The following is a 25,983-nucleotide window of genomic DNA, read 5'->3' as shown; positions in this document are numbered from 1 at the left end:
ACACAGGGGTTCCTGGTACCACTGAGGAACTGGGTGCAGATTAATTTTTTTGGCATAACACAACTAGGAACTGGCGAAGAAACATTACAAACATTACAAAAGACCCCACTACTAAAACCTAACAGGCACCTCATGTTCCAAGAAATCTTTCAGCCCCTCTTGTGAGTCTAGAATGAATGGGATAGAAGCTGCCCATCACCCTGCCCAACAGGGAACCAAGCACAAAACAATTAGTCAAATGGTTGACCTTTCTGACTTTCTCAAACCCGAATCATGCTTTCTCAAACCCAAAACTTCTATACTGAAAAAAGAAAAAAATGAAGTTCCCATTAATATCAATGAGAGAGCAGAAGTCAGCAAACTTTATCTGTAAAGGGTGTGGGAATAAATATTTTAGGCTCTGAGAGCCATTAGGTTGCTTTAGAAGCTACTCAATTCTGCCTTTGTAGGGCAAAAGCTGCTACTGACAGTGTGTAAGTGAATGGAGGTGCCTATGTTCTGGTAAAACTTTATATTTACAAAAATAATGCTAGGGATTTGGCCAAAGGATAGTTATTTGACTACTCCTAGAGAAAACATCATATAAATACTTGTTAGTTGAATCCCAAAGGTTTTCCTCAATGGACTCTGAATCTGTGTATGTTGCATATTTCTTACTATTTTAGAATTCACAGACATTACTTCAAGTGATCTGGAGCCCAACACAAGAGACATGGTTTTCTTCATCCTGGGAGAAGTGCTTTTGAGTACTCAGTCTGTCTTTTAGTTGTTATTGTTTTGTTTTGTTTTGTTTTTTGGTGAAACCTGTCAACTTTAATTATAAAAATGGAGCTTTTTAAGATTGGAGACTGACGAGAATTAGGCTTGAGATGGATTAAGGATTGTACATTGAGCATTGACCCCCCCTATACTGAATTTTATTGTTGTTAACAACCATTTGATCAATAAATATGAGAGAGGCCCTCTCAAAAAAAAAAATAACAATAACAAACCCATTACATTTTGACAGAAATAAAATGTCTTTAATGAAAAGTAACTATATTTTACCGAAAAAAAAAAATGGAGCTTTTTCTACCAGGAGGCAGCTACAATATCATATCTTTAGAAGGTTGCTTTTTTTTGCATTTCAAGAGATAGAATTTATTCCCAAATATGGAGTCAGAATATGGTACAAATGGGTTGGGTTCCTCAAACACCTGAGAACATAATAAACCAGTTAAGTTCAAATAATCTGCCCTATACAGTTTTTATGCAAGCATAAAGAAGTAAATACCTTCAAAATTTCCTACAGCTGTAACCACCAAAAAGTCTTCCTGACATAGTAAATTCAAACTCCAATTTAAAAGAGTCTCAACCAACCCTTAATTCATCTAAAATAAAGGCAGCATTCCTGATTGCTTTTATATATACACTGAGACCATAAGAAAAGCCAGAAAAACAGTTAAGATCCAAATAACACAATGCCATTCTGGGGAATCCACTGACCAAAATAAACCCTCAATTTGTGAAAAGAGCAAAGATTAAGAACATTTATGATTCCACCCCAACAAAGGTAGGGATACCTCACAATGACCCAAGAGAATCTCATGATTAAATCATGCATGCTAAAAGCCTGTTTACAAGTAAATTGTCCCAAATGAAATGAGTAGTCTATTTTCCGACTTCTCTTAGTTCTCAAACCACATGTGGTTTTCCATATTCTGAAAATAAAAATAATTATAAAGGTACATGGAAAGCACTCAGTTCAATAACAAAAAGAGGTAAGAAATGGCTACGTAATAGTGAGAGATTCCAAGTAGAGCCAACCACACTTGTGTTTGTGGATTCCAATGAGTTTCATTAAAAAAAAAAAAAATCTACTAATCAATTTTTACAGTGGTTTGCTCTGGATACAAAGGTGCGAAATTCTTACAGTTTCACCCATTACAATACAGTACAGAGATAAGAGAAAACAATTAAAAATAAGTTCTTGTCAAAATATAACAAACATATATACATTTCCATCTAACAGAAAATTAAATAAACATGTTAAAGAATGTATTAGTAATGTTTTAGAGCATTGCATGATAAACTACTACACAACAGCATGCAGACACTAGTGTGTTAGTGAGCAAATGCTAAATTTCTACTTCTAATGATTACAGTATGTAAATATTTCCAAAAAGCTTTTAAGGAGAAAAAGTTTATACTATGATCCTATGATGATTATAAATAAAGCCTTCTAACCTCCCCATGCATGTGGTAACAGTCTACATAGCTCAACAGCCTCTATTAAATACTGGCAATATGAAAAGGAAAAAAAGGGGGCTTCCAGTCCACTTTTAATAAATTGCAGAGGCATAATATTTTCTCAAGTTCATTTTATTAACAAAAGGTGCAAACTGTTTTGAACAAAAGCAGACTATGAATCAGCATTCAGCAAGACATTAGACATGGAAAAGTGAACAATATTCAGTAGGTAAAATACAAGCAGATGAGATGTCACTCACTTATATATATATATATATATATATATATATATATATATATATACTCATGCTTTTTCAACAGCCCTTAGTCAACTTTCAGTGTAATTTCCACAAACAGCATAGCAGATCAAACACAAATGCAGACAGATGACAAAATCTGGCAATTATTTTGGGCTGATTGTGGATATGAAAGTAAACTTTATACCACAGTATTACATAAATCACTGTGCAATATGTATGAATTTTTAAACGTATATTGACACCAAAATCGATGTCCAACTAATAAAAATACAAAGATGGTGTTTAAATACTTGCTGCATTATCATTGTTTGGTAAAAGGCAGAACAAATGAAATAATTTCAAATGATATTACATGTGTTCATGACGAGGAACATAATCAACCCACATTAACTTAATTCATTCAAAAATACATTTGCAAAAGTCAAACAACAGAAAGATCATGTGCCATTTAATCAGTGTGCCTGCGCTCGAACAAAGAAGAAAAGATAAATTAACTTCAGTCAGTCAACATACTCCGAAGAGGAGATTCAGTCTAGTGTTACTTTATTCACTTAAAGTGTCTACAGGGCAGCATCTACACGTAAGTAATTTTCTGTTCACTGATCTACAGGCACTAAGGAAACTATAAACTGATGAAAACCCAAAATATAAAGGTAGTCATTTAAACACAACTGAACATCTGGCCAAGGACAGAAGAACACCGATGCTGACCTAGTTCCTGAGAACGTGCACTGTCTCTAGGTACATTTTCTGGCAGTTAATCACCTTTCTGTTGTAGTAATCTGCTTTTTATGAATATACGAATTTGCTAAATTAATAGAGGACTACACTGTTATTTCATTACATTACACAGAATTCTTCCCAGTATTTTTCTTGTGTACTAATATCTTATACTAGAACTGCACTACTTTCTGAAGTTTCAGAATTACTTATTTTAGGTAGAGATGATGGAAAAAATAAAACCAAATCTGATTATCTGACTGAATGCAAATTTGAGCACCAACCACAGCAAACTTCAGGGTCAAGGTAGCTTGCAAGTCAGTTCCCTTGATTTGAAAATTACCTTCCGCTGTTTTTATCAGGACTGAAGCTGAGATCTTCAGGGCCTATCTGTTCACCATCAGGAAAACTGGAATGTGTATCTAAGGTAAAAAAAAATTAAAAGCAGTTATCATTTTCTAAAGATCAGTATTTTTCTTTTCCATGTCTTTAAATGATCTTACCAAATATGTTATTTAAGTGATAAATATGTTCTGTGCTTTGAACAAATCTCTGTCTTGAGAGAATTTGTTATCTGAGTCAGGTATAAGCAAACACAAAGGGAAAACAAAGGAAAAAAAAAAACAAAATGTGCAGAAGACACCCACAGTTGGAAGATGAAAGGCATTGCTGCCTCTGTCCTCCTGCGGACACTGTGGAAGCAACCGAAGAAGGGGCAAGAAATGATGGTGCCGCACACTCTGAAGACTGACTTTATGAAAACAACATGTTTTAAAGCCAATTAAATTGCACATGCAAGTATCACTACAAAAACCCAACAGTGATGAAAATAACCTACCCAAAATCTGGCTGCTTCTTTTAGAGGCAGAGAAAATGACTAAAAGTAACTTAATACTTAAAAATCATCAATGCTTGGCTTTGTATTGAAAAAAACACTAGAACACAGGGAAACAAAATATAAAAGTTGATAATTCACGTAAGTTTGACAATGTGTCATTCCAGGAAATTTTGAGAGAAATGCTTAGATTGGTGATTTTAAGTCTCTAGATAAAATATTAACAATGGGTGATAGATGTCAACTAAACTTCTTCTGGTAATCATTTCATAATATGTACATAAATCAAATAATTATGTCATACTCCTAAAACAAAGCAAAATAAAAAAACAAACAAATGGTTTTCTCTCAGTTAATTTTTTTCCTAAGACTTTGTTGGCAGGAAGAGGAAATAAAAAATGATTTCATAATCTGCCTGTATTTCTAAGAAATCAGAAAAAGTTATCTTTATGAAGGTTACCTTATTGACTGGACTAGAAATATCTCTAAAAAAAAAAACTAAGCATCTGAAACCTCCGCAGAGGTTGGCAAACAATTTCTATAAAGCAGCAAATAGTAAATGTTTAGGCACTGCAGGCCTCAAATGGTCTATTGAAAATTCTCCTGTTTTTTGTTTTCTTATAGTTCTTTATCAACATGAAGACCATCCTTGGGTCTCAGGCTGTACCAGAGCAGGTTGCCAACCCCTACTGCTCCACCTCAGCAGCAGCCATTAGGTGTCTGCCCAGCCAGTATTACCTGCCAGATTTTCTCAGTACTCACCATTTAGTTTACCCCATAGAATGTTGTCTCACAAAGGACAATAATTGAAAAAGAAAAAGAAGCAGAGAACCAGCAGAAACAGAAACAGAAGCAATAACAAGAGAAGCGGCGGCAGCTGCCGGAAGAGGCAGTTTGATTATCTGTGAAATGACACCACGTGCTGCACCTTCGTCTGGGGGCTGTGCCATGAGAGAGTCGTGGAATCCGCCCACGCAGGCGTGCTCGTCCGGCTCCTCGTTTTCAGTGTCACACTCGATATCACTGTCGCTGCTGATTCCTGGCAAGAAGTTAGGGGAGAACGTGTTTCTAACAAGAAACCACTGCAAGTGAAAGGAAACCGAAATATCTTTATCTATTAGAGAGAATTTCCTATTGAATTTTACACTGAATACCAAGACGATATAAGACATCAAAAAACAAAATGAAGAAAAAGGTAACCATGCAAACCTCTGATCTCTTTAGTTATTTACAGCAGTGGTTTTCAGTTTTGTTGTCAAAGATTAAAATTACCGTTTCCACAGTACATCAAAATTATAATTTGAAACTGGTATTAATTCATTATAGAATTTATTCTAAAGCAGAAACACTAGAGTCATAAGATATAATAGGAACTCTATCAATTTTGATTCAATGTAGATATATTAGTTTCTGACCCAAAACACAGCACATTTATACTTGTGTGTGTATAAAAAGTTCCAGTAATTCTAGTAATAAATGATCACTATTTAGACCTCCAATTTTGTTTTTGTGTATATCCGTTGATTGTTAAAAGAGAAATTCTATAGAAAGTATTTGTTTCATCAAGATAGTGATCAAGAAACTCTGAATGTATTTTTGCTATAAACCCGTTTAAACGCTACATAAGACATAATAAATGCTAGAATAAAACATAAACTTACAGTAGTATTTTAATGGACAGACTTTTAAATAAGAAAGAAGGGAAATCCACACATGTCAAAACAAAGAAAGATAAGGAAAACTAGTGGGTCAGATGCTGCACTGCAGAGCTTGATGTGAAAGTCTCTTCGGGAAAAGAAAAACAAACTTTGGATCCTCCACAGAAAGGGAGTTGAAATAGAGTAACTCCACTCCCCACATAAAGCTAAAATTCAGATTGAAAGAATATACTACAAAGAGTCTGCTGGCTGGCATATAAAAGATGCTTTGTTTCTGCTACCCCAGCTTACCTCAGAATTCAAAATAAAGCCATGTACCTACCTTAAATTTGGGATTTGAAGTTGAGGTTCAAATCTCAAGAAATTAACATAAAGATTGTTCAGGAGCTAGTGTTATTTGAATAATGCAAACATAAAATCGTCTGTAGTTAGTGTTCTAGGTAAGATGCAGTTAGCACATTTCCCCCAATTGTCTTTCCCACTGAATGCTGCTATAAACCTGAACCGAATACATAAAGCAGTTATTTAAGAACACTGAAAAGCAAAAAGGAACAGGCATATTGGTGTAGACCAGAATCCTAAATGCCACCAAATTGGCAGATTTAAACAAAACCCAGAGTCCCATAATATCATATTAAAAATGTCCAGGATACAATCCAAAATTACTTCAGCATATAAAAAATGAGGAAAAGACAATCAAAAAACATCAGTGCTGAAAGACAAAGATGTTGAAATGATCTAACATAGATGTTAAAGCAAATATAAAAATGCCTGTGAATACTCTTCAAATGTGTTTAAAAAAACCTCTCTGGAGGGATGCTTCCACAATCCAGGTCACAAGAATTATCACAGGAAAAAAAAAATTCTCATAATAGATAAAAAACTCTCAAAATATGTGTTCCAATCAAATTTACAAAGCCAAACAAGGCAGACAATCCACCTGAAGTTGAGTCAAGCAGACAAACATAATGACAATACCTGAATTTTTCATAAAATGAAATAACCTTTAAAAGATGACATTATTTTATTAAATATGGATAGACTTCTAAAAATTACTACATAGACTTTTTAGAAATGAAAGATACAGTCATTAGAATTAATGACATGGATTCATGCAAGGTTGAAAAAGAGGTTAACAACAAATAGGTAGAACTGAGGAAATTAACCAGAATACTATAGAAAAATGAGATGACATGATAAAAAAAGGTTAAGAAACAAGGGTATAAGAGGGAATGGTTTGGGAGATGGGAGGAAAAAGATGGCAGTGCGAGAAGTGAGGCAGAAATCTCTTCTCAGAACCACATATAACAAGAAAATACAGCAAAAACAACTAATTCTGAAAGAGCGATCCAAAGACTGTAGAAAAGACTGCCAACATCTGGGAAAAAGAGAACACCTTACAGAAAAGGATAAAGCAGCAAAGCCATGATTTGGTGGGACCCAAGCCCTGCCCCCCACCCCAGCTCACAGGCGGGAGGAAAAGAAATGGAGCAGGGAGGGAGTAGAAGCCCATGACTGCTAAACACCCAGAGCTGGAGATCTGTTCTGGTAGCATGAACCCACATTAAATGGTGCTCTGGAGATTAGTGGGGAATAAAAGCAAAGACAGGCAGAATACTTGGAGAGACTGAGATTCCAGACGCTTGTGGAGAACAGGTACCCACAACTGGCCGCTCCAGGACAAAAGAAAGGCAGGCACTTTGAAAGACTTCCCAATAGCAGATGGGTGCTAAAGGGGAAAAGATTACACAGAGCTTTCTGCTCAGGAGAAAGGTCAAGTGGACCTGGTAGCCTTGGCACACTGTCCAGCAGGTTGGGAATTTTCAGAAGCTTCAAATGGACCTTCCCCCTGGCTGGCAAAGCAGTGCCGAGGCCCCCAACTGCGATATGCAGCCTGCCACTCCTTCCTCCTAGACAGCACCCAGTCCGCACAGCTGCTGACCCCACCATCACGCCAGGCCAGCCAGAGGGCAGCCTCAATTATGGCAGCTAAAGGGGCATAAGGCAGAGGCTCCTCCCTGCACACTTGGCCCACTGGTCTGGGCAGTGGAGGCAGACAAAACAGCCAGGAAGCAGGAGAGAGCTCTTTCCGCCCCGCAGTCTGGTCCGACTTGCCTGCAATACCCACCATCACTCCTGGTGCTTGGCAGCTCCACAGGGTAGAGCGTCTGGGCACTAGAAGATGCCACCTACACAAATGAAATGGCAAAAGAATCTTGTACAAAACAGAATCCCTCAAACACTAGAGAGAGAGATAGTGAAACTGCAATCACCAATCTTACTGATAAAGATTTCAAAATAAAAATCTTAAACATGCCCACGGAGCTACAGAAAACTATTCAAGATCTCAGGGAGGACTTCAAGAAAGAGAAAGAAACTGAAAAATTCAGTATCAGAAATGAAGCATCAAATGGAGGGATTTAAAAGCAGATTAGATGAGGTAGAGGAGATGGTAAATGAAACAGAAATTACAGAACAGGAATGTGAAGAAGCTGAGGCAGAGAGAGAAAAAAGATCTCAAGGAATGAAAGAATATTAAGAGAACTGTGTGACTGATCCAAATGGAACAATATTCATATTATAGGGGTACCCAAAGAAGAAGAGAGAGGAAAAGGGACAGAAAGTTTCTCTAAGGAAATAATTGCTGAAAACTTCCCCAATCTGGGGAAGGAAATAGTCCCTCAGGCCATGGAGTATACAGATCTCCCAAAACAAGGGACCCAAGGAAGACAAACCAAGACATGTAATAATTAAAATGGCAAAGATCAAGGACAAGCAGAGAGTATTAAAAGCAGCCAGAGAAAAAGGATCACATATAAGGGAAAGCCCATCAGGCTATCAGCAGATTTCTCAGCAGTACCCTTACAGGCCATAAGGGAGTAGAATGATTTATTTAATACAACGAAACAGAAGGGCCTCGAATCAAGAAGACTCTATCCAGCAAGATTACCATTTAAATTTAAAGCAGGGATTAAACAACTTCCAGATAAGCAAAACTTGAGGGAATTTACCACACACAAACCATCTCTACAGTGTATGTTAAGGGGACTGCAATTTATGGAAGTGCCCCTAAAGCTAAATAACTGTTACCAGAGAAAATAAAACCACAGTAAAGAAAGTGGACCAATTAATTATAAAGCAAATGAAAAATTAAATCAAGTACCCATAAAACCAGTCAAGGTATACACAGAGTATAGAATATGACACCTAATATATAAAGAATGGAGGAGGAAAAAGAAGGAGGGAGAAAAAAAAAAGAACCGTTAAGATCATGTTTGCAATAGCAAAATGAGCGAGCTAAGTTAGACTGTCAGATAGTAAGGAAGCTGCCCTTGAACCTTTGGTAACCATGAATCTACAGCCTACAGAGGCAGTACATACATTATCCATTCGTAATCACCCTAAATGTAAAGGGACTGAATGCATCAATCAAAAGATACAGAGTTACAGAATGGATAAAAAATCAAGACCCATCTATATGCTGCCTACATCAGATTCATTTCAAACCCTGACATACACAGACTAAAAGTAAAAGGATGGAAAAAGATATTTCATGCAACTAATAGGGAGAAAAAAGCAGGAGTTGCAATACTTGTATCAGATAAAATAGACTTCAAAACAAAAAAAGTAACAAGAGATAAAGGACCTTATATAATGAAAGATGAATCCAACAAGAGGATATCACCATTATAAATATGTATGCACCCAATGCAGGAGAACCGACATATGTGAAACAAATACTAACAGAATTAAAAGGGGAAATAGAAGGCAATGCATTCATTCTAAGAGACTTCAACACACCACTCACTACAAAGGAAAGATCCACCAGACGGAAAATAAGTAAGGACAGAGGCACTGAACAACACATTAGAACAGATGGACCTAACAGACATCTACAGAGCTCTACACCCAAAAGCAGCAGAATACGCATTCTTCTCAAGTGCACATGGAACATTTCCAAGAACAGATCATATATTAGGCCACAAACAGTCTCAGTAAATTAAAAAAGACTGAAATTGTACAAACCAGCTTCTCAACCATAAAGGTATGAAACTAGAAATAAACTATGCAAAGAAAATGAAAAATCCCAGAAACACATGAAGGCTTAAAAACATGCTCCTGAATAACCAATAGATCAATGACCAAATAAAAATGGAGATCAAGCAATATACGGAGACAAATGGCAACAATAATTCAACACCGCAAAGGCTGTGCTAAGAGGGAAGTATACTGCAATACAGGCCTACCTCAGGAAAGAACAACAATCCCATATGAACAGTCTAAACTCACAATTAACAAAACTAGGAGAAAAAGAACAAATGAGGCCCAATATCAGTAGAAGGAGGGACATAATAACCATTGGAGCATAAATAAATAAAATTGAGAAAAATAAAACAGTAGAAAGAATTAATGAGAGCAGGAGCTGGTTCTTCGAGAAAATAAACAAAATAGATAAACCCCTAGCCAGACTTATCAAGAAAAAAAGAGTCTACACACATAAACAGAATCAGAAAGGAGAAAGGAAAAATCACTACGGACACTACAGAAATACAAAGAATTATTAGAGAATACTATGAAAAATTATATGCTAACAAACTGGATAACCTCTAGAAGAATGGACAACTTTCTAGAAAAATAAAACCTTCCAAAGCTGAATCAGAAAGAAAGAGAAAATCTGAAGAGAACAACTACTAGCAAAGAAATTGAATTGGTAATCAAAAAACTACCTAAGAACAAAACCCCTGGAGCAGATGCCTTCACCACTGAATTTTATCAAACAGTTAGTGAAGACCTAATACCCATCCTCCTTAAACTTTTCCAAAAAGTAGAAGAGGAGGGAATACTTTCAAACTCATTTTATGAGGCATCATGCTAATACCAAAACCAGGCAGAAACCATACAAAACAAAAATTACAAACCAATATATCCCTGATGAACATAGATGCAAAAACACTCAACAAAATATCAGCAAACCAAATTCAAAAATACATCAAAAAGATCATTCATCATGATCAAGTGGGATTTATTCCAGGGATGCAAGGATGGTACAATATTTGAAAATCCATCAACATCATCCACCATATCAACAAAAAGAAACACAAAGTCACGCAATCATCTCCACAGATACTGAAAAAGCATTAAACAAAATTCAACATCCATTCATGATAAAAATTCTCAACCAAATGGGTATACAGGGCATGTACCTCAACATAATAAAGGCCATATATGACAAACCCACAGCCAACATCATAGTTAACAGTGAGAAGCTGAAAGCTTTTCCCCAAAGATCAGGAACAAGACAAGGATGCCCACTCTCCCCGCTTTTATTCAACATAGTACTGGAGGTCCTAGCCATGGCAATCAGACAACACAAAGAAATAAAAGGCATCCAGAATGGTAAGGAAGAAGTTAAACTGTCCCTGTTTGCAGATGACATGATATTGTACATAAAAAGCCCTAAAGAATCCACTCCAAAACCACTAGAACTAATGTCTGAATTCAGCAAAGTTGCAGGATACTAAATACACAGAATCTATTGCATTCTTACATACTAACAATGAACTAGCAGAAAGAGAAATCAGGAAAACAGTTCCATTCACAAATGGATCCAAAAGAATAAAATACTTAGGAATAAACCTAACCAAGGAAGTGATAGACCTATACTCTGAAAACTACAAGACACTCATGAGAGAGAGTAAAGAAGACACCAATGAGTGGAAATACATCCTGTGCTCATGGACAGGAAGAATTAATATTGTCAAAATGGCCATCCTGTCTAAAGCAATCTACAGATTCAATGCAATCCCTGTCAAAACAGCGACAGCATTCTTCAATGAACTAGAACAAACAGTTCTAAAATTCATATGGAACCACAAAAGACCCCAAATAGACAAAGCCATCTTGAGAAGGAGAAATAAAGCTGGGGGATTACACTCCCCCAACTTCAAGCTCTACTACAAAGCCATAGTCATCTAAACAATTTGGTACTGGCACAAGAACAGACACATAGACCAATGGAACAGAAGAGAGAACCCAGATTTAAACCCAAACAAACATGTCAAATTAGTATACAATAAAGGAGCCATGGACATATAATGGGGAAATGACAGCCTCTTCAACAACTGGTGTTGGCAAAACTGGACAGCTACATGTAAGAGAATGAAACTGGATTTCTAACTCCATATAAAAAAGTAAACTCGAAATAGATCAAAGAGCTGAATGTAAGTCATGAAACCACAAAACTCTTAGAAGAAAACATAGGCAAAAATCTCTTGAATATAAACATGAGCAACTTTTTCCTGAACACATCTCCTCAGGCAAGGGAAACAAAAGCAAAAACAAACAAATGGGACTACATCAAACTAAAAAGCTTTGTACATCAAAGACACCCTCCATAGAACAAAAACACATCCTACAGTATGGGAAAATATATTTGTAAACGACATCCGATAAGGGTTAACATCCAAAATATATAAAGAACTCACATGCCTCAACACCCAAAAAGCAAATAACCTAATTAAAAAAATGGGTGGAGGATATGAACAGACAATTCTCCAAAGAAGAAATTTCAGATGGCCAACAGACACATGAAAGATGCTCCACATCCCTAATTATCAGGGAAATGCAAATAAAAACCACAGTGAGATATCACCTCACACCAGTAAGGATCGCCACCATCCAAAAGACAAACAACAACAAATGTTGGTGAGGTTGTGGAGAAAGGGGAACCCTCCTGCACTGTTGGTGGGAATGTAAATTAGTTCAACGATTATGGAAAACAGTATGGAGGTTCCTCAAAAAACTCAAAATAGAAATACCACTTGACCCAGGAATTCCACTCCTAGGAATTTACCCAGAGAAAACAAGATCCTGTTTTCAAAAAGACAGATGCACCCCTATGTTTTTCACAGCACTATTTACAATAGCCAAGATATGGAAGCAACCTAAGTGTCCTTCAGTAGATGAATGGATAAAGAAGATGTGATGCATATACACAATGGAATATTATTCAGCCATAAGAAGAAAACAAATCCTACCATTTGCAACAACATGGATGGAGCTAAAGGGTATGTATTATGCTCAGTGAAATAAGCCAGGTGGAGAAAGGCAAGTACCAAATGATTTCTCTCATTTGTAGAGTGTAACAACAAAGCAAAACTGAAGAAACCAAACAGCAGCAGACTCACAGACTCCAAGGATGGACTAGTGGTTACCAAAGGGAAGGGGGTGAGGAGGGAGAAGGGGATTAAGGGGCATTATGATTAGCACACATAATGTGGGGGGGTGGCATGGGGAAGGCAGAATAGCACAGAGAAGACAAGTAGTGACTCTATAGCATCTTACTATGCTGATGGACAGTGACTGCAACAGGGTGTGGGGGGTATTTGATACTATGGGTGAATGTAAAAACCACAATGTTGCTCATGTGATACCTTTACAACACTGTGTATCAGTGATACCTTAATAAAAAAAGGTAAAAGAAAAATCAATGAAACAAGAAGAGAGTTTTTTTTAAAGATCAATAAAAGCAAAAAGCTTCTCGGCAGACTAAGAAAAGAGCAAACAAAATGATCAGTAACAGGAATAAAAGAGGGAGCATTACTACAGACTCTACAGACATTAAAAAATAGTAAGGGAGTAGTATAAACATTTATGCTCTTGCAATCAAGAACACAGATGAAATGGACAAACTGATAAATACAAACTATCAAAACTCAGGTGAAAATAGATAATTTGAACGGGTATTTTAACTATTAATAAAGAAATAGAATATGCAGTTTAAATTTCCAACAATGAAGACTGTAGCCCCAGATGGATTTTAATTCCTCTTCTGTTTTCAACAAGAGTTTGGGTAGATTTATTTCTCCTTTTAATATTTAGAAGACATAGGCTTGATACATGGACATTTCTGAAATATCCTTTGTCAGCAAAGAACACTTGCTTGCTGTTAAAGAGTGAACAGTGGGCCCTGAAATTGGGTATTTCTATTGTCAGTCACCTAACACCTTTTTTGCTAACAACTGTGTGTGTGTATGTGTGTGTATATATATATATATTATATGTATGTATGTAATATACACACACACATTTATATGCTCAGTATTGCCCGTAACTAAACCAGCTACTTCAGAGAAGCACCACCTCCATCTTGTGGCCTTTCATGAAACTGTCATTGAAAACACTAAAAGCCACTTGAATTAACTGAAATTCCAGGCGCAAATTAGACCATGTTTCTGAATTCCTGACAGATATTACCATTAGCATTCACAAATAAGGAGTTGGAATGCTCAGAAATTCCCAAAATCTTAAGTTATCCTTTAAAAATAAAATTTTCCCAACTCTTTTACTTATCTTTTGAAAAACTGTTTAATTTATATTATTTGCAAGAAATGTAGCATACAGTGAATATCCAAAAGCTGGAAAATGCTGTGAACGTTATTGGGCAGTATTCAAATAATGTAACATTTAGAACTCTTAGCAAGGCTTACAACACTGCACAGAATCACATGTTGAATATGGCAATTTAAGGTATTATTTTGCTTTCAAAACTTCTTATTTCTTGGAACATCACTCAGAGGATTCCTATGCAATATAAACTTGTGAATATTTATACAGTAACAGACATGGCCATGAACATATACTTAAAATGGCAACAGCTATAACCAGGACTGATTTGATTGTGATCGCTTCTTTCCAAGGTGCTCTGCAGATCTTAACCTTTGATTCCAAGTATCAGCATTTCCAGTTTTTATTTTCAATTTGCCATAAGTGGATTTCTTCAAGCCAGTAATGTTTCTCTGCTGACTGTTAAGATTAACAGAATTAGAATAATCTTCTCCATTTTTTTTTATTTCTTGGATCATTTTTCTCAGGATTCTGGAAAACATGAAATGCTGGGAAAGAATCCCTGCAAGAAAACACTCCTTGGTCTTTTGTCAAGTCTTTTTATCTGGACGTTCCCTAGCTCTGAGCAAGAAAAACTGGTCTCTGGACCTCTAGCTTCACAGTTGACCTAGTAGGTCAACAGGTCTCGTACAACTGATTGTCATCAATAAGTGAGAGAGAGAGAGTAAATACAGCATAAGGTCAAATACTTTTCATTTTTTCTTAAATGAAACTAGCTGCTGTCAGACAACAGTTCACAAGCAATCTGCTGTGCCATGGCGCATACATTGTGACACCTACCCACTGCATTACACTATGGTTAAAGCAAAAGTAGTGGAATTTTACATCTTGATCTCACCAGAAGGTGCCAAAAGGTCTCACCCAACTGTCACCGATAGTAATGACAAAAACCATTAAATGGAAGATGCCTCAGAGTTGTTCCCAGTGCAGCAGACATTAATGCTTCATTTGTCTTCTACCTTTCTAAGTGAACCTCAGTACTGTTCAGCTACTTTCCCTCTTGCACATTCCAAGTTTCTTTTCTTTTTATTTGCCAGTGATTAATGAGATGTAAGAGGAAGTTAGAAAGTTGGTAAGATGCTCTGAGAAAGGTTTTCTTTGTTGACAGAGATACATAGAATGAAATAATCCTCTCCTACTCCCAGAATGGTGGCCTGACTCCAAACGAAGTTTAGAACTGCAGCAACCACATTACCATCTTGAGGGGAGCTAAGCCCACTTACTGAGAATGGAAGAACAAAAGATGGGGGAAAAAACAATTTATTGATGACAATGAGTGGCTAAATTTCTCAACCCTGAAACTGAAGCACCATAGATAGGTGACACTGCATATTAATACAAGAGACTAAATCTTCCTTTTGTTTAAGCCAGCAACAAGAGTTGTATGTTAAAGCTCTTAACTGATATCCCAAAAGAGTTCAGCAATACCTGAGCATCAGAATTTGTTTTCCTCTTAGATGCTCTGCCAGAAAGGTTTGTAACAGGTATGCCATGGCCTTTCCCTGTGATGAGTGTTTTGATACCCTTAACATAAATTTAAAGAGATGAGTCCAGTAGAAACTCTTTAAGAGCATAATCTCCAGTTTCAGACAGGATAAGGAAGAAACTGATCAGCCTACAGTTTTGTTAGGTACCAACTGGTGGGAGTTGGCAGAGGGACTAAGCTTTCAGCAACAGACCATTAATCAGAAGATTAACACAAGGTTGGTTGTCCTATACGGTCCCAGTTAGAAAGGCAAAGGCCTGTTGATGACGGTCATGTCTAAGAAAAGTAACATCTTTATTGATGTTTAAGAACATTAAAGAGACTACTTTAATAATCCAAAATTCGCAGCTACTAACATATCCAGTGCCTTAAACTTTCTTCAGACAGCTTGAGGAAAAGAGAAGGGAGTGGGTGGAGAGAAGAAGAGAAGAAGAGGAAAAGATGAAGACACCAACAGTGATGTGACACAAAAAATTTTCTATTATATATGCTGCTCAAAGAGTCTTGTTTTATCAAAGCACAGATATAAGACAAACTCACTCCACCTTCTTGCATTTTGTATTTTTATATTAATGACTTATATGTTAAGTAGAATTTCATTAAAGATTGTATTTTCTTTTGCCAGGCATTCTCCAGGAATGTGTTAGGTTTTTTTTCATTTTTTAACTGAGGTACATACAATAAACTGCACAAATCTTAGTGTACAGCTCCATAAATTCTGTCATGGGTATATACTCATGTAATCATCATCCAGATCAAGGAATCAAACATTCCCTTTTCCCCTTTCACCCATCCTCCTACTCCTTTCCCCTATGGTAACCACCAGTCTGTTTTCTGCATTTATGAGTCTATTTCACTTTTGTTTGTTCATTTTGCTTTGTTTCTTAGAGTACATGTGTAAGTGAAATCATATGGTATTTGTCTTTCTCTGCCTGGCTTATTTCTACTTAGTGTAATATCCTCTACGTCCATCCATATTGTCATAAATGGCAAGATTTCATTCTTTTTTCGGGCTGAGCAATACTCCACTGTGAATACATACCGCATATCATTTATCCATGCATCTATCAATGGACCTTTAGGTTGCTTCTGTATTCTGGCTATTGTAAATAATACCTCAGTAAACACAGGAGTACATATGTATTTTCAAATTAGTAACTTTTTCTCTGGGTAAATTCCAAGAAGAACTGTTGGGTTATATAGTGATTTCCATTTCTTCTTTTTTGAGAAACCTCCAAATTGCTTTCCATAGTGGCTGCACCCACTAACAGTGTCTCCACATCCTCACCAACACTTGTTATTTCTTATCTTGTTGATCATAGAAGCCATTCTTACTGCTTTGAGATGGTATCTCATTGCAGTTTAGATTTGCATTTCCGGATAATCAATGAAGCTGAACATTATCTTTTCATGTGTCTATTGGCCATCTCTACATATGCTTTGTAAAAATGTCTATTCTGGTCCTCTGCTCCTTTTTAAATTATATTTTTTTCTTTGGTGTTGAGTTGTATGAGTTCTTTATATATTTTGGGTATCAGCCCCTTATAGGATTATGATTTGCAAATATATTCTCCCATTCAGTAGGTTGCCTTTTTGTTTTGTTGATTTTTTCCATTGCTGTGTAGAAACTTTTTAGTTTGATGTAGTCCCACTTCGTTATTTTCACTTTTGTTTCCCTTTCTGGAAATCTGCTCAACTTTCTACCAAGTCTTACTGGTATGAAGAACAAAGATTTCTTGAGAATTAACTCCTGCTGATTACAGAATAATGTTCACAAGCAGGGAGTAAGACCCTATTCTCCTTTCACAAAGTAGATTCCAAAAGGCACAGAGTTCCCTTTGTCCATTGTATTCTCTCTATCCAGCCTTATCAGTTAGTCTCCTACCCACTGCCTATCCTAGGACTCTAGCAGGCAGTACACTGTTTAGATACCAAGTACAAGGGGGTAGTTCTGTGGCATTGTTGATTTGCATGTTTACAGCAACTCTTCTTATTGAGTTCTAGGTGCTTTATATCACCGTGACAACATTCAAAGAAGAGAAAATGTGTTACTGAGTAACATTGACCACTTAACTCTAAATCCCATAGTTTCAAGGACTTGAAAGTGCATAGCAAAGCCTAAATGTGGCCAAGCAAAGGACTTTCTCTAGTTTGGGGTAAGGTGTCAATAATTAGCTTTTAATAAGAAATGATTTGAACCAATGTATTGTGCACTTAAAAGTAATGTATCAACTATACCTCAATTTAAAAAAAAAAGAAAAAATGAAACTGATGACAGAAACATTCAGCCTTTTTTGTGCTAGCTAGTTATTTACACAGAAAAGTTGCTAAGATAATGTGAATTTATGAGCTGAAGGCTGAAATTAAATAGAAAGCATCTCTCACCTAGATTCACTTTACCAGTTTTTCTACCTTCAGAGTTACACATCCCATCCCCCACCCCCACTCCATTCTCCACAAAGCAACTAGAGTAGAAACTTAAAAAAACATGACTTTGGAGATTAAAGATGACGGCGTGAGAGGTGAGACAGAGGCCTCCTCCTAAAACCACATATAATATGAAAATATAATTAATACAACTAATCCTGAAAGAGCAACAGGAAAGAGGACTGCACTAGACCGCATACACCTGAAGAAAAGAACAGACCTCACAGACCAGGGTAATGTATCAAAACTGTGACCTGGTGGGACTCAAGCCCTTCGCCCACGCCAGCTCACCAGCGGGAGGAAGAAAAACAGAATGGGGAGGGAGTGGAGGCCTGGGACTGCTCAACACCTAGCCCTGGAGATCTGCTCTACGAGCACAAACCTACATTGCATGGTGCTCTGGTGATAAGTGAGATTGGAAAGCTAAGAGGCAGAATACCTGGAGAGACTGAGATTCCAGCTGCTTGTGGAAAACAGGAATCCATATAGAGCTGCCCTGGGGGGCAGTCTGAGAGACTTCCTAACAGCAAGAGGGCTGCTAAAGGGGCAAGGATCGCACAGAGCTCACTGCTCAGGAGAAAGGACAGGTGGACAAAATTGTCCAGGCACACTCTGCCCAGCAGGTCGGAAACTTTTAGGATCTTCAGGCACTCCATCCCCTTGGCTGGCTACACAGCTCCAAGACTCCCCACCATGATACGCAGCCTGCTACGCCTTCCTCCCGGCCAGCCAAAACCTGGCTCGCAAACCAGCAGTCCCTGCCCTGGTGTCAGGCCAGCCAGAGGGAAGCCCCGCCTACAGCAGCTACAAACGCAAAGCATAGAGGCTTATACCTGTGTATTCAGCCCACTGCTTCTGGCAGTGGAGACAGGCAGAGAAGCCGGGAAGCAGAAAACAGCTCTTTCTTCCCCCCAGGCACCAGCACTGCTCCCTTGTGACCCCTGACATTGCTCCAGAGAGTAGAGCTTCTGGGCACTAGAGAGCGCCACATACAAATATGAAACGTCAAAGGAACCTGGTTTAAACCAAAATCCCAAAAACACCAGAAAAAGGATCAAGTGAAACTGAACTGTTCAATCTTCCTGAGATTTCAAAATAAAAATCATAAACATGCTCCTGGAGGTACAAAAAAGTATTCGAGAACTCAGGAACAAATTTAGCATGGAGATCCAATCATTAAGGAACAAACTGGAGGGTTTTAAAAGATTAGATACAGTGGAGGAGACGATAAATGAAATAGAAATTAGAGAGGAAGAATACAAAGAACCTGAGGCACAGAGAGAAAAAAGGATCTCTAGGAATGAAAAAATATTGAGAGAACTCTGTGACCAATCCAAATGGAACAATATTCATATTAAAGGGGTACCAGAAGAAGAAGAGAGAGTAAAAGGGATAGAAAGGGTCTTTGAGGAGGTAATTGCTGAAAACAGTTACCTCCTCAAATAAGGACAGACTATAAAAGCAGCCAGAGAGAGAGAAAAGATAACATACAAAGGAAAATCCATCAGGCTATCATCAGACTTCTCAGCAGAAACCTTACAGGCCAGAAGGGAGTGGCATGATATATTTAATGCAATGAAGCAGAAGGGCCTGGAACCAAGAATATTCTGTCCGGCAAGATGATCATTTAAATTTGAAAAAGGGATTAAACAATTTCCAGATACAAAAGCTGAGACAATTTACCTTCCACAAACTGTCCCTACACTGTATTTTGGAGGGACTCCTATAGATGGAAGTGTTCCTAATGCTAAATAGCTGTCACCAGAGGAAATAAAACCACAGTAAAGAAAGTAGAACAGTTAATTACTGAGCAAATGCAAAATTCAATCAACTACCCCCAAAGTCAGTCAAATGATAGACACAGAGTACAGAATATAATACCTAATATATAAAAAATGGAGGAGGAAAGGAGGAAAAAAAAAAAGAACCTTTAGATTGTGTTTGTAATAGCACACTAAGTGAGTTAAGTTAGACTCTTAGATAGTAAGGAAATTACCCTTGAACCTTTGGTAAACATATGAATCTAAAGCCTGCAATGGCAATAAGTACATACCTATCAATAATCATGCTAATGGTAAATAGCCTGAGTGCACCAATCAAAAGACATAGAGTCAGTAAATGGATTAAAATAAAAAGACCCAACTATATGCTGCCTACAAGAGACTCGCTTCAAACCCAAAGACATATACAGACTAAAAGTGAAGGGATGGAAAAAGATATTTTATGCAACTAATAGGGAGAAAAAAGCAGGAGTTGCAGTACTTATATCAGATAAAATGGACTTCACAACAAAGAAAGTCACAAGACACAAAGGACATTATATAATGATAAAAGGGTCAATCCAACAAGGGGATATAACCATTATAAATATCTATGCACTCAACACAGGAAAACCAACATATGTGAAACAAATACTAACAGAATTAAAAGGAGAAATAGAAGGCAATGCATTCATTCTAAGAGACTTCAACACACCACTCACTACAAAGGAAAGATCCACCAGACGGAAAATAAGTAAGGACAGAGGCACTGAACAACACATTAGAACAGATGGACCTAACAGACATCTACAGAGCTCTACACCCAAAAGCAGCAGAATATGCATTCTTCTCAAGTGCACATGGAACATTTCCAAGAACAGATCATATATTAGGCCACAAACAGTCTCAGTAAATTAAAAAAGACTGAAATTGTACAAACCAGCTTCTCAACCATAAAGGTATGAAACTAGAAATAAACTATGCAAAGAAAATGAAAAATCCCAGAAACACATGAAGGCTTAAAAACATGCTCCTGAATAACCAATAGATCAATGACCAAATAAAAATGGAGATCAAGCAATATACGGAGACAAATGGCAACAATAATTCAACACCGCAAAGGCTGTGCTAAGAGGGAAGTATACTGCAATACAGGCCTACCTCAGGAAAGAACAACAATCCCATATGAACAGTCTAAACTCACAATTAACAAAACTAGGAGAAAAAGAACAAATGAGGCCCAATATCAGTAGAAGGAGGGACATAATAACCATTGGAGCATAAATAAATAAAATTGAGAAAAATAAAACAGTAGAAAGAATTAATGAGAGCAGGAGCTGGTTCTTCGAGAAAATAAACAAAATAGATAAACCCCTAGCCAGACTTATCAAGAAAAAAAGAGTCTACACACATAAACAGAATCAGAAAGGAGAAAGGAAAAATCACTACGGACACTACAGAAATACAAAGAATTATTAGAGAATACTATGAAAAATTATATGCTAACAAACTGGATAACCTCTAGAAGAATGGACAACTTTCTAGAAAAATAAAACCTTCCAAAGCTGAATCAGAAAGAAAGAGAAAATCTGAAGAGAACAACTACTAGCAAAGAAATTGAATTGGTAATCAAAAAACTACCTAAGAACAAAACCCCTGGAGCAGATGCCTTCACCACTGAATTTTATCAAACAGTTAGTGAAGACCTAATACCCATCCTCCTTAAACTTTTCCAAAAAGTAGAAGAGGAGGGAATACTTTCAAACTCATTTTATGAGGCATCATGCTAATACCAAAACCAGGCAGAAACCATACAAAACAAAAATTACAAACCAATATATCCCTGATGAACATAGATGCAAAAACACTCAACAAAATATCAGCAAACCAAATTCAAAAATACATCAAAAAGATCATCCAGCTGATGGACAGTGACTGTAATGGGGTTTGTGGGGAGGGACTTGGTGAAGGGGGGAGTCTAGTAACCATAATATTCTTCATGTAATTGTAGATTAATGATAATAAAATGAATTAAAAACAAAAGATCATCCATCATGATCAAGTAGGATTCATCTCAGGGATGCAAGGATGGTACAATATTTGAAAATCCATCAATATCATCCACCACATCAACAAAAAGCAGAACAAAAACCATATGATAACCTTCATAGACGCCGAAAAAGCATTGAACAAAATTCAACATCCATTCATGATAAAAACTCTCAACAAAATGGATATAGAGGGCAAGAACCTCAACATAATAAAGACCATATATGACAAACCCACAGCCAACATCATACTGAACAGCAAGAAGCTGAAAGCCTTTCCTTTAAGATGGGTAACAAGACAAGGATGCCCACTGTCTCCACTTTTATTCAACATTGTTCTGGAGGTCCTCGCCATGCTAAACAGACAACACAAAGAAATAAAAGGCATCCAGATTAGTAAAGAAGAAGTTAAGCTGTCACTGTTTGCAGAAGACATGATATTGTACATAAAACCCTGAAGAATCCCCTCCAAAACTACTAGATCTAATATCTGAATTCAGCAAAGTTGCAGGATGCAAAATTAATAAACAGAAATCTGTTGCATTCCTATATACTAATAATAAACTAGCAGAAAGAGTAATCAGGAAAACAATTCCATTCACAATTGCATCAAAAAGAATAAAATACCTAGGAATAAACGTAACCAAGGAAGTCAAAGACCAATATTCTGAAAACTACAAGACACTCATGAGAGAAATTAAAGAAGATACCAATAAATGGAAACACATTCCATGCTCATGGATAGGAAGAATTAATAATGTCATAATGGCCAATCTGCCTACAGCAATCTAAAGATTCAATGCAATTCCTATCAAAATACCAACAGCATTATTCAACAAACTATAGCAAATAGTTCTAAAATTCATATGGAACCACAAAAGACCCCAAATAGCCAACGCAATCTTGAGAAGGAAAAATAAAACTGGGGGGATTACACTCCCTGACTTCAAGCTCTACTACAAAGCCACAGTCATCTAAACCATTTGGTACTGGCACAAGAACAGACACATAGACCAATGGAACAGACTAGAAAGCCCAGATATAAACCCAAGTATATATGGTCAATTAATATACAACAAAGGAGCCATGGACATACAATGGGGAAATGACAACTGGCATTGGCAAAACTGGACAGCTACATGCAAGAGAAAGAAACTGGATTAATGTTTAACCCCACACACAAAAGTAAACTCAAAATGGATAAAAGACCTGAATGTAAGTCATGAAACCATAAAACTCTTAGAAGACAACATAGGCAAAAATCTCCTGAATATAAACATGAGCAACTTTTTTCCTAGATGCATCTCCTTGAACAAGGGAAACAAAAGCAAAAATGAACACATGGGACTATATCAAATTAAAAAGCTTTTGTATGGCAAAGGACACCATCAAGAGAACAAAAAGGCATCCTACAGTATGGGAGAACATATTTGTATACGACATATCCAACAAGGGGTTTAACAACCAAAATGCGTAAAGAACTCAGATGCCTCAACAACAAAAAAGGAAATAACCCAATTAAAAAAAGGGCTGAGGAGATGAATAGACAATTCTCCAAGGAAGAAATTCAGATGGCCAACAGGCACATGAAAAGATGCTCCACATCACTAATTATCAGAGAAATACAAATAAAAACCTCAATGAGATATCACCTCACACCAGTTAGGGTGGTCAGCATCGAAAAGACTAAGAACAATAAATGCTGGGGAGGATGTAGAGAAAGGGGAACCCTCCTACACTGTTGGTGGGAATGTAAATTAATTCAACCATTGTGGAAAGCAATATGGAAGTTCCTCAAAAACCTAAAAATAGAAATACCATTTGACCCAGGAATTCCACTCCTAGGAATTTACCCAAAGAATATAATTTCTCAGTGAAAAAAGACAGATGCACCCTTATGTTTACTGCAGCACTATTTACAATAGCCAAGATATGGAAGCAACCTAAGTGTCCATCAGTAGATGAATGGATAAAAAAGAAGTGGTACATATACAAAATGGAATACTATTCAGCCATAAGAAAGAAACAAATCCTACCATTTGCAACAGCATGGATGGAGCTGGAGGATATTATGCTCAATGAAATAAGCCAGGCAGAGAAAGATAAGTACCAAATGATTTCCCTCATTTGTGGAGTATAACAATGAAGCAAAACTGAAGGAACAAAAACAGCAACAGACTCACAGACTCCAAGAAGGGACTAGCAGTTACCAAAGCAGAGGGGCTGCGCAGGGCGAAGGGGATTGAGGGGTATTATGAGTGGTGCACATAGTCTGTGTGGAGTCACGGGGAGGACAGTGTGGCGCAGAGTGGACAGGTGGTGACTTTGTGGCATCTTGCTACACTGATGGATGGTGACTTCAGTAGAGTGGGGGGGGGGGGGACTTGATGGTATGTATGGGTGAATGTAGTGGCCACAGTGTTTTTCATGTGAGGCCTTCATAAGAGTGTGTATCGATGATACCTTAATAAAAAAAAAAAGGTAAAAAAAAATGACTTCATTATCTACCTTCTTGCTTAGATCCCATTTAAGGACAAAGTCCAAATTCTACCTAGGACAGAGAATATAATATAACCCTTCATGATCTGACCTCTGCCTCCACTCTGGCCACATCTTTCACCAGTCTTCACCTTTTCTCATCCCTTAAGAATGACCTTTCCAAAGGTAGACTAGGTTAGTAGAGAGGTGACAGATAAGAGCATGGGTTCTGAGTTCAAATCCCATCCTTTCCATTTACTAATGCCATGACTTTGAGTAAGATAAGTTTTATCTCTGGACCTCAGCCTGCCTTCTTACTTGTAAAATCAAGATAATAAAGTAACTATCATGTAGGGCTGTCTTTAGAAAATGCAAGGTAACACTGCTACAGTCTTTAACAGTCTCTAATACATGCTGAGGACTTTGTAAACAGTATGTACTATTTTTACTACTACATGCCTGTTCTTTGAGTTCCCAATATACCCTATCTCAGCACTCATCACTCTATACTAAAGTGACATTGACTGGTATGACACCTAACTGGTGGTTTTCAATTATTCTCCTTGATCCCGCCCACCACCACCACATATATCCAGCATGCCTGGGAGCTACAACTTACTCCCATTTGTAACTGCGACCCACTCTGGAAAGTGATTCTGAAGGGGTGTTCACCCCTGGTGGGGAGTCATTTAACTCAACCAGTGAATAGTTCTCAAACGAGGATGATTTGCCTCCCAGGGAACATTTGGCAATGTCTGGAGACATTTTTAGTTACTGTAACCCGGAGGGAGTACTACTGGTACCTAGTGGCTCAAGCAAAGAATGCTGCTGAACACCCACCCTGCAAGGTACAGGGCAGCCCCCACTACAAAGAATCATCTAGCTCAAAATGTCAATAATGCCAAGGTAAAGAAACTCTGAAATAAACAGCAGGCTCAGGAATTACTTTATCACCAGCATCAAATGCAATGCCAGGCAAATTAGAGGTATTTCATAAATGTTGTATTTATGAAAGATGCCTGTAATTCCAGCATATGCTATAAAAATTTAAGCCACTGTAATTCATAATCAGTATATATAAACACATCAAAACTAGCTAATCCCTACAGATCCTTTCTATAAAGATCATCAAAATATTTCTTTCTTCTGTTTCAACAATCAATGCTCCATTTAAAAAATCCTTTCCATTTAATTTCTTCTACTGAAATAATGCTGCCCACCACAGGAGCACCAACTGAGAGGGAAGACCAAAGTGTTCTTTAACTGAAAAACCTGAGAATTCCACCACCCACATATCCTTTTTCACAGGGCAGCCAGAGGTGGATGCCAGCACCTGCATATATCCTTTGAACTACAATTCATCAATCATTGAAATTCAAATGAGTGCAGAGGTGGAAGGTGGCAGTTTCACTAAGAAAAGAAATAATCCAATAATGAAATATCATTAATAAAGTTGACATTTTTTTTTGCTAACATAATAAAGGACACAGCAAGGGCAACACACATAGCCTTGTTTCAAGTGCTTTCTGTTATTCAAAATTACAGAGAATCTTTCATGCTTTTAGATAAAGAAAACTAAGCCTGGAAGAACATGCAGAAAAACACTGGAAATGTAACAGAGGGAACTGACAGAGATGAAATTGGTTACCCTAGAGGATTTTTTAAGTGGTTAAAGT

The 25,983-nt window shown here is 37.2% G+C and overlaps 1 protein-coding gene across 7 annotated transcripts in view; it reads right to left on the bottom strand.

Moving 5' to 3' along the window:
• The window catches only part of TRIM37 (tripartite motif containing 37), a 145,235-nt gene that overhangs the window by 9,201 nt on the left and 110,051 nt on the right, over window positions 1-25,983 (bottom strand). For 5 of the 7 annotated variants that reach the window (XM_073235332.1, XM_073235326.1, XM_073235330.1 and 2 more), the window contains 3 exons: window positions 4,973-5,083; window positions 3,553-3,631; window positions 2,344-2,950 (listed from right to left, as the gene is read on the bottom strand). In XM_073235332.1, coding sequence (XP_073091433.1) covers window positions 2,938-2,950; window positions 3,553-3,631; window positions 4,973-5,083 — 203 coding nt within the window. In that variant the 3' untranslated portion in view covers window positions 2,344-2,937. Of the gene's footprint in view, window positions 1-2,343; window positions 3,632-4,972; window positions 5,084-25,983 lie in introns of those variants that run through there. The other 2 variants (XM_073235328.1, XM_073235327.1) reach the window with 2 other exon arrangements.

The sequence above is a fragment of the Manis javanica genome, chromosome 4, assembly GCF_040802235.1.
Source record: "Manis javanica isolate MJ-LG chromosome 4, MJ_LKY, whole genome shotgun sequence".
Classification (NCBI taxonomy): domain Eukaryota; kingdom Metazoa; phylum Chordata; class Mammalia; order Pholidota; family Manidae; genus Manis; species Manis javanica.
The sequence above is the reverse complement of the archived record's forward strand: the minus strand, read 5'-3'. Positions and strand labels throughout refer to the sequence as shown.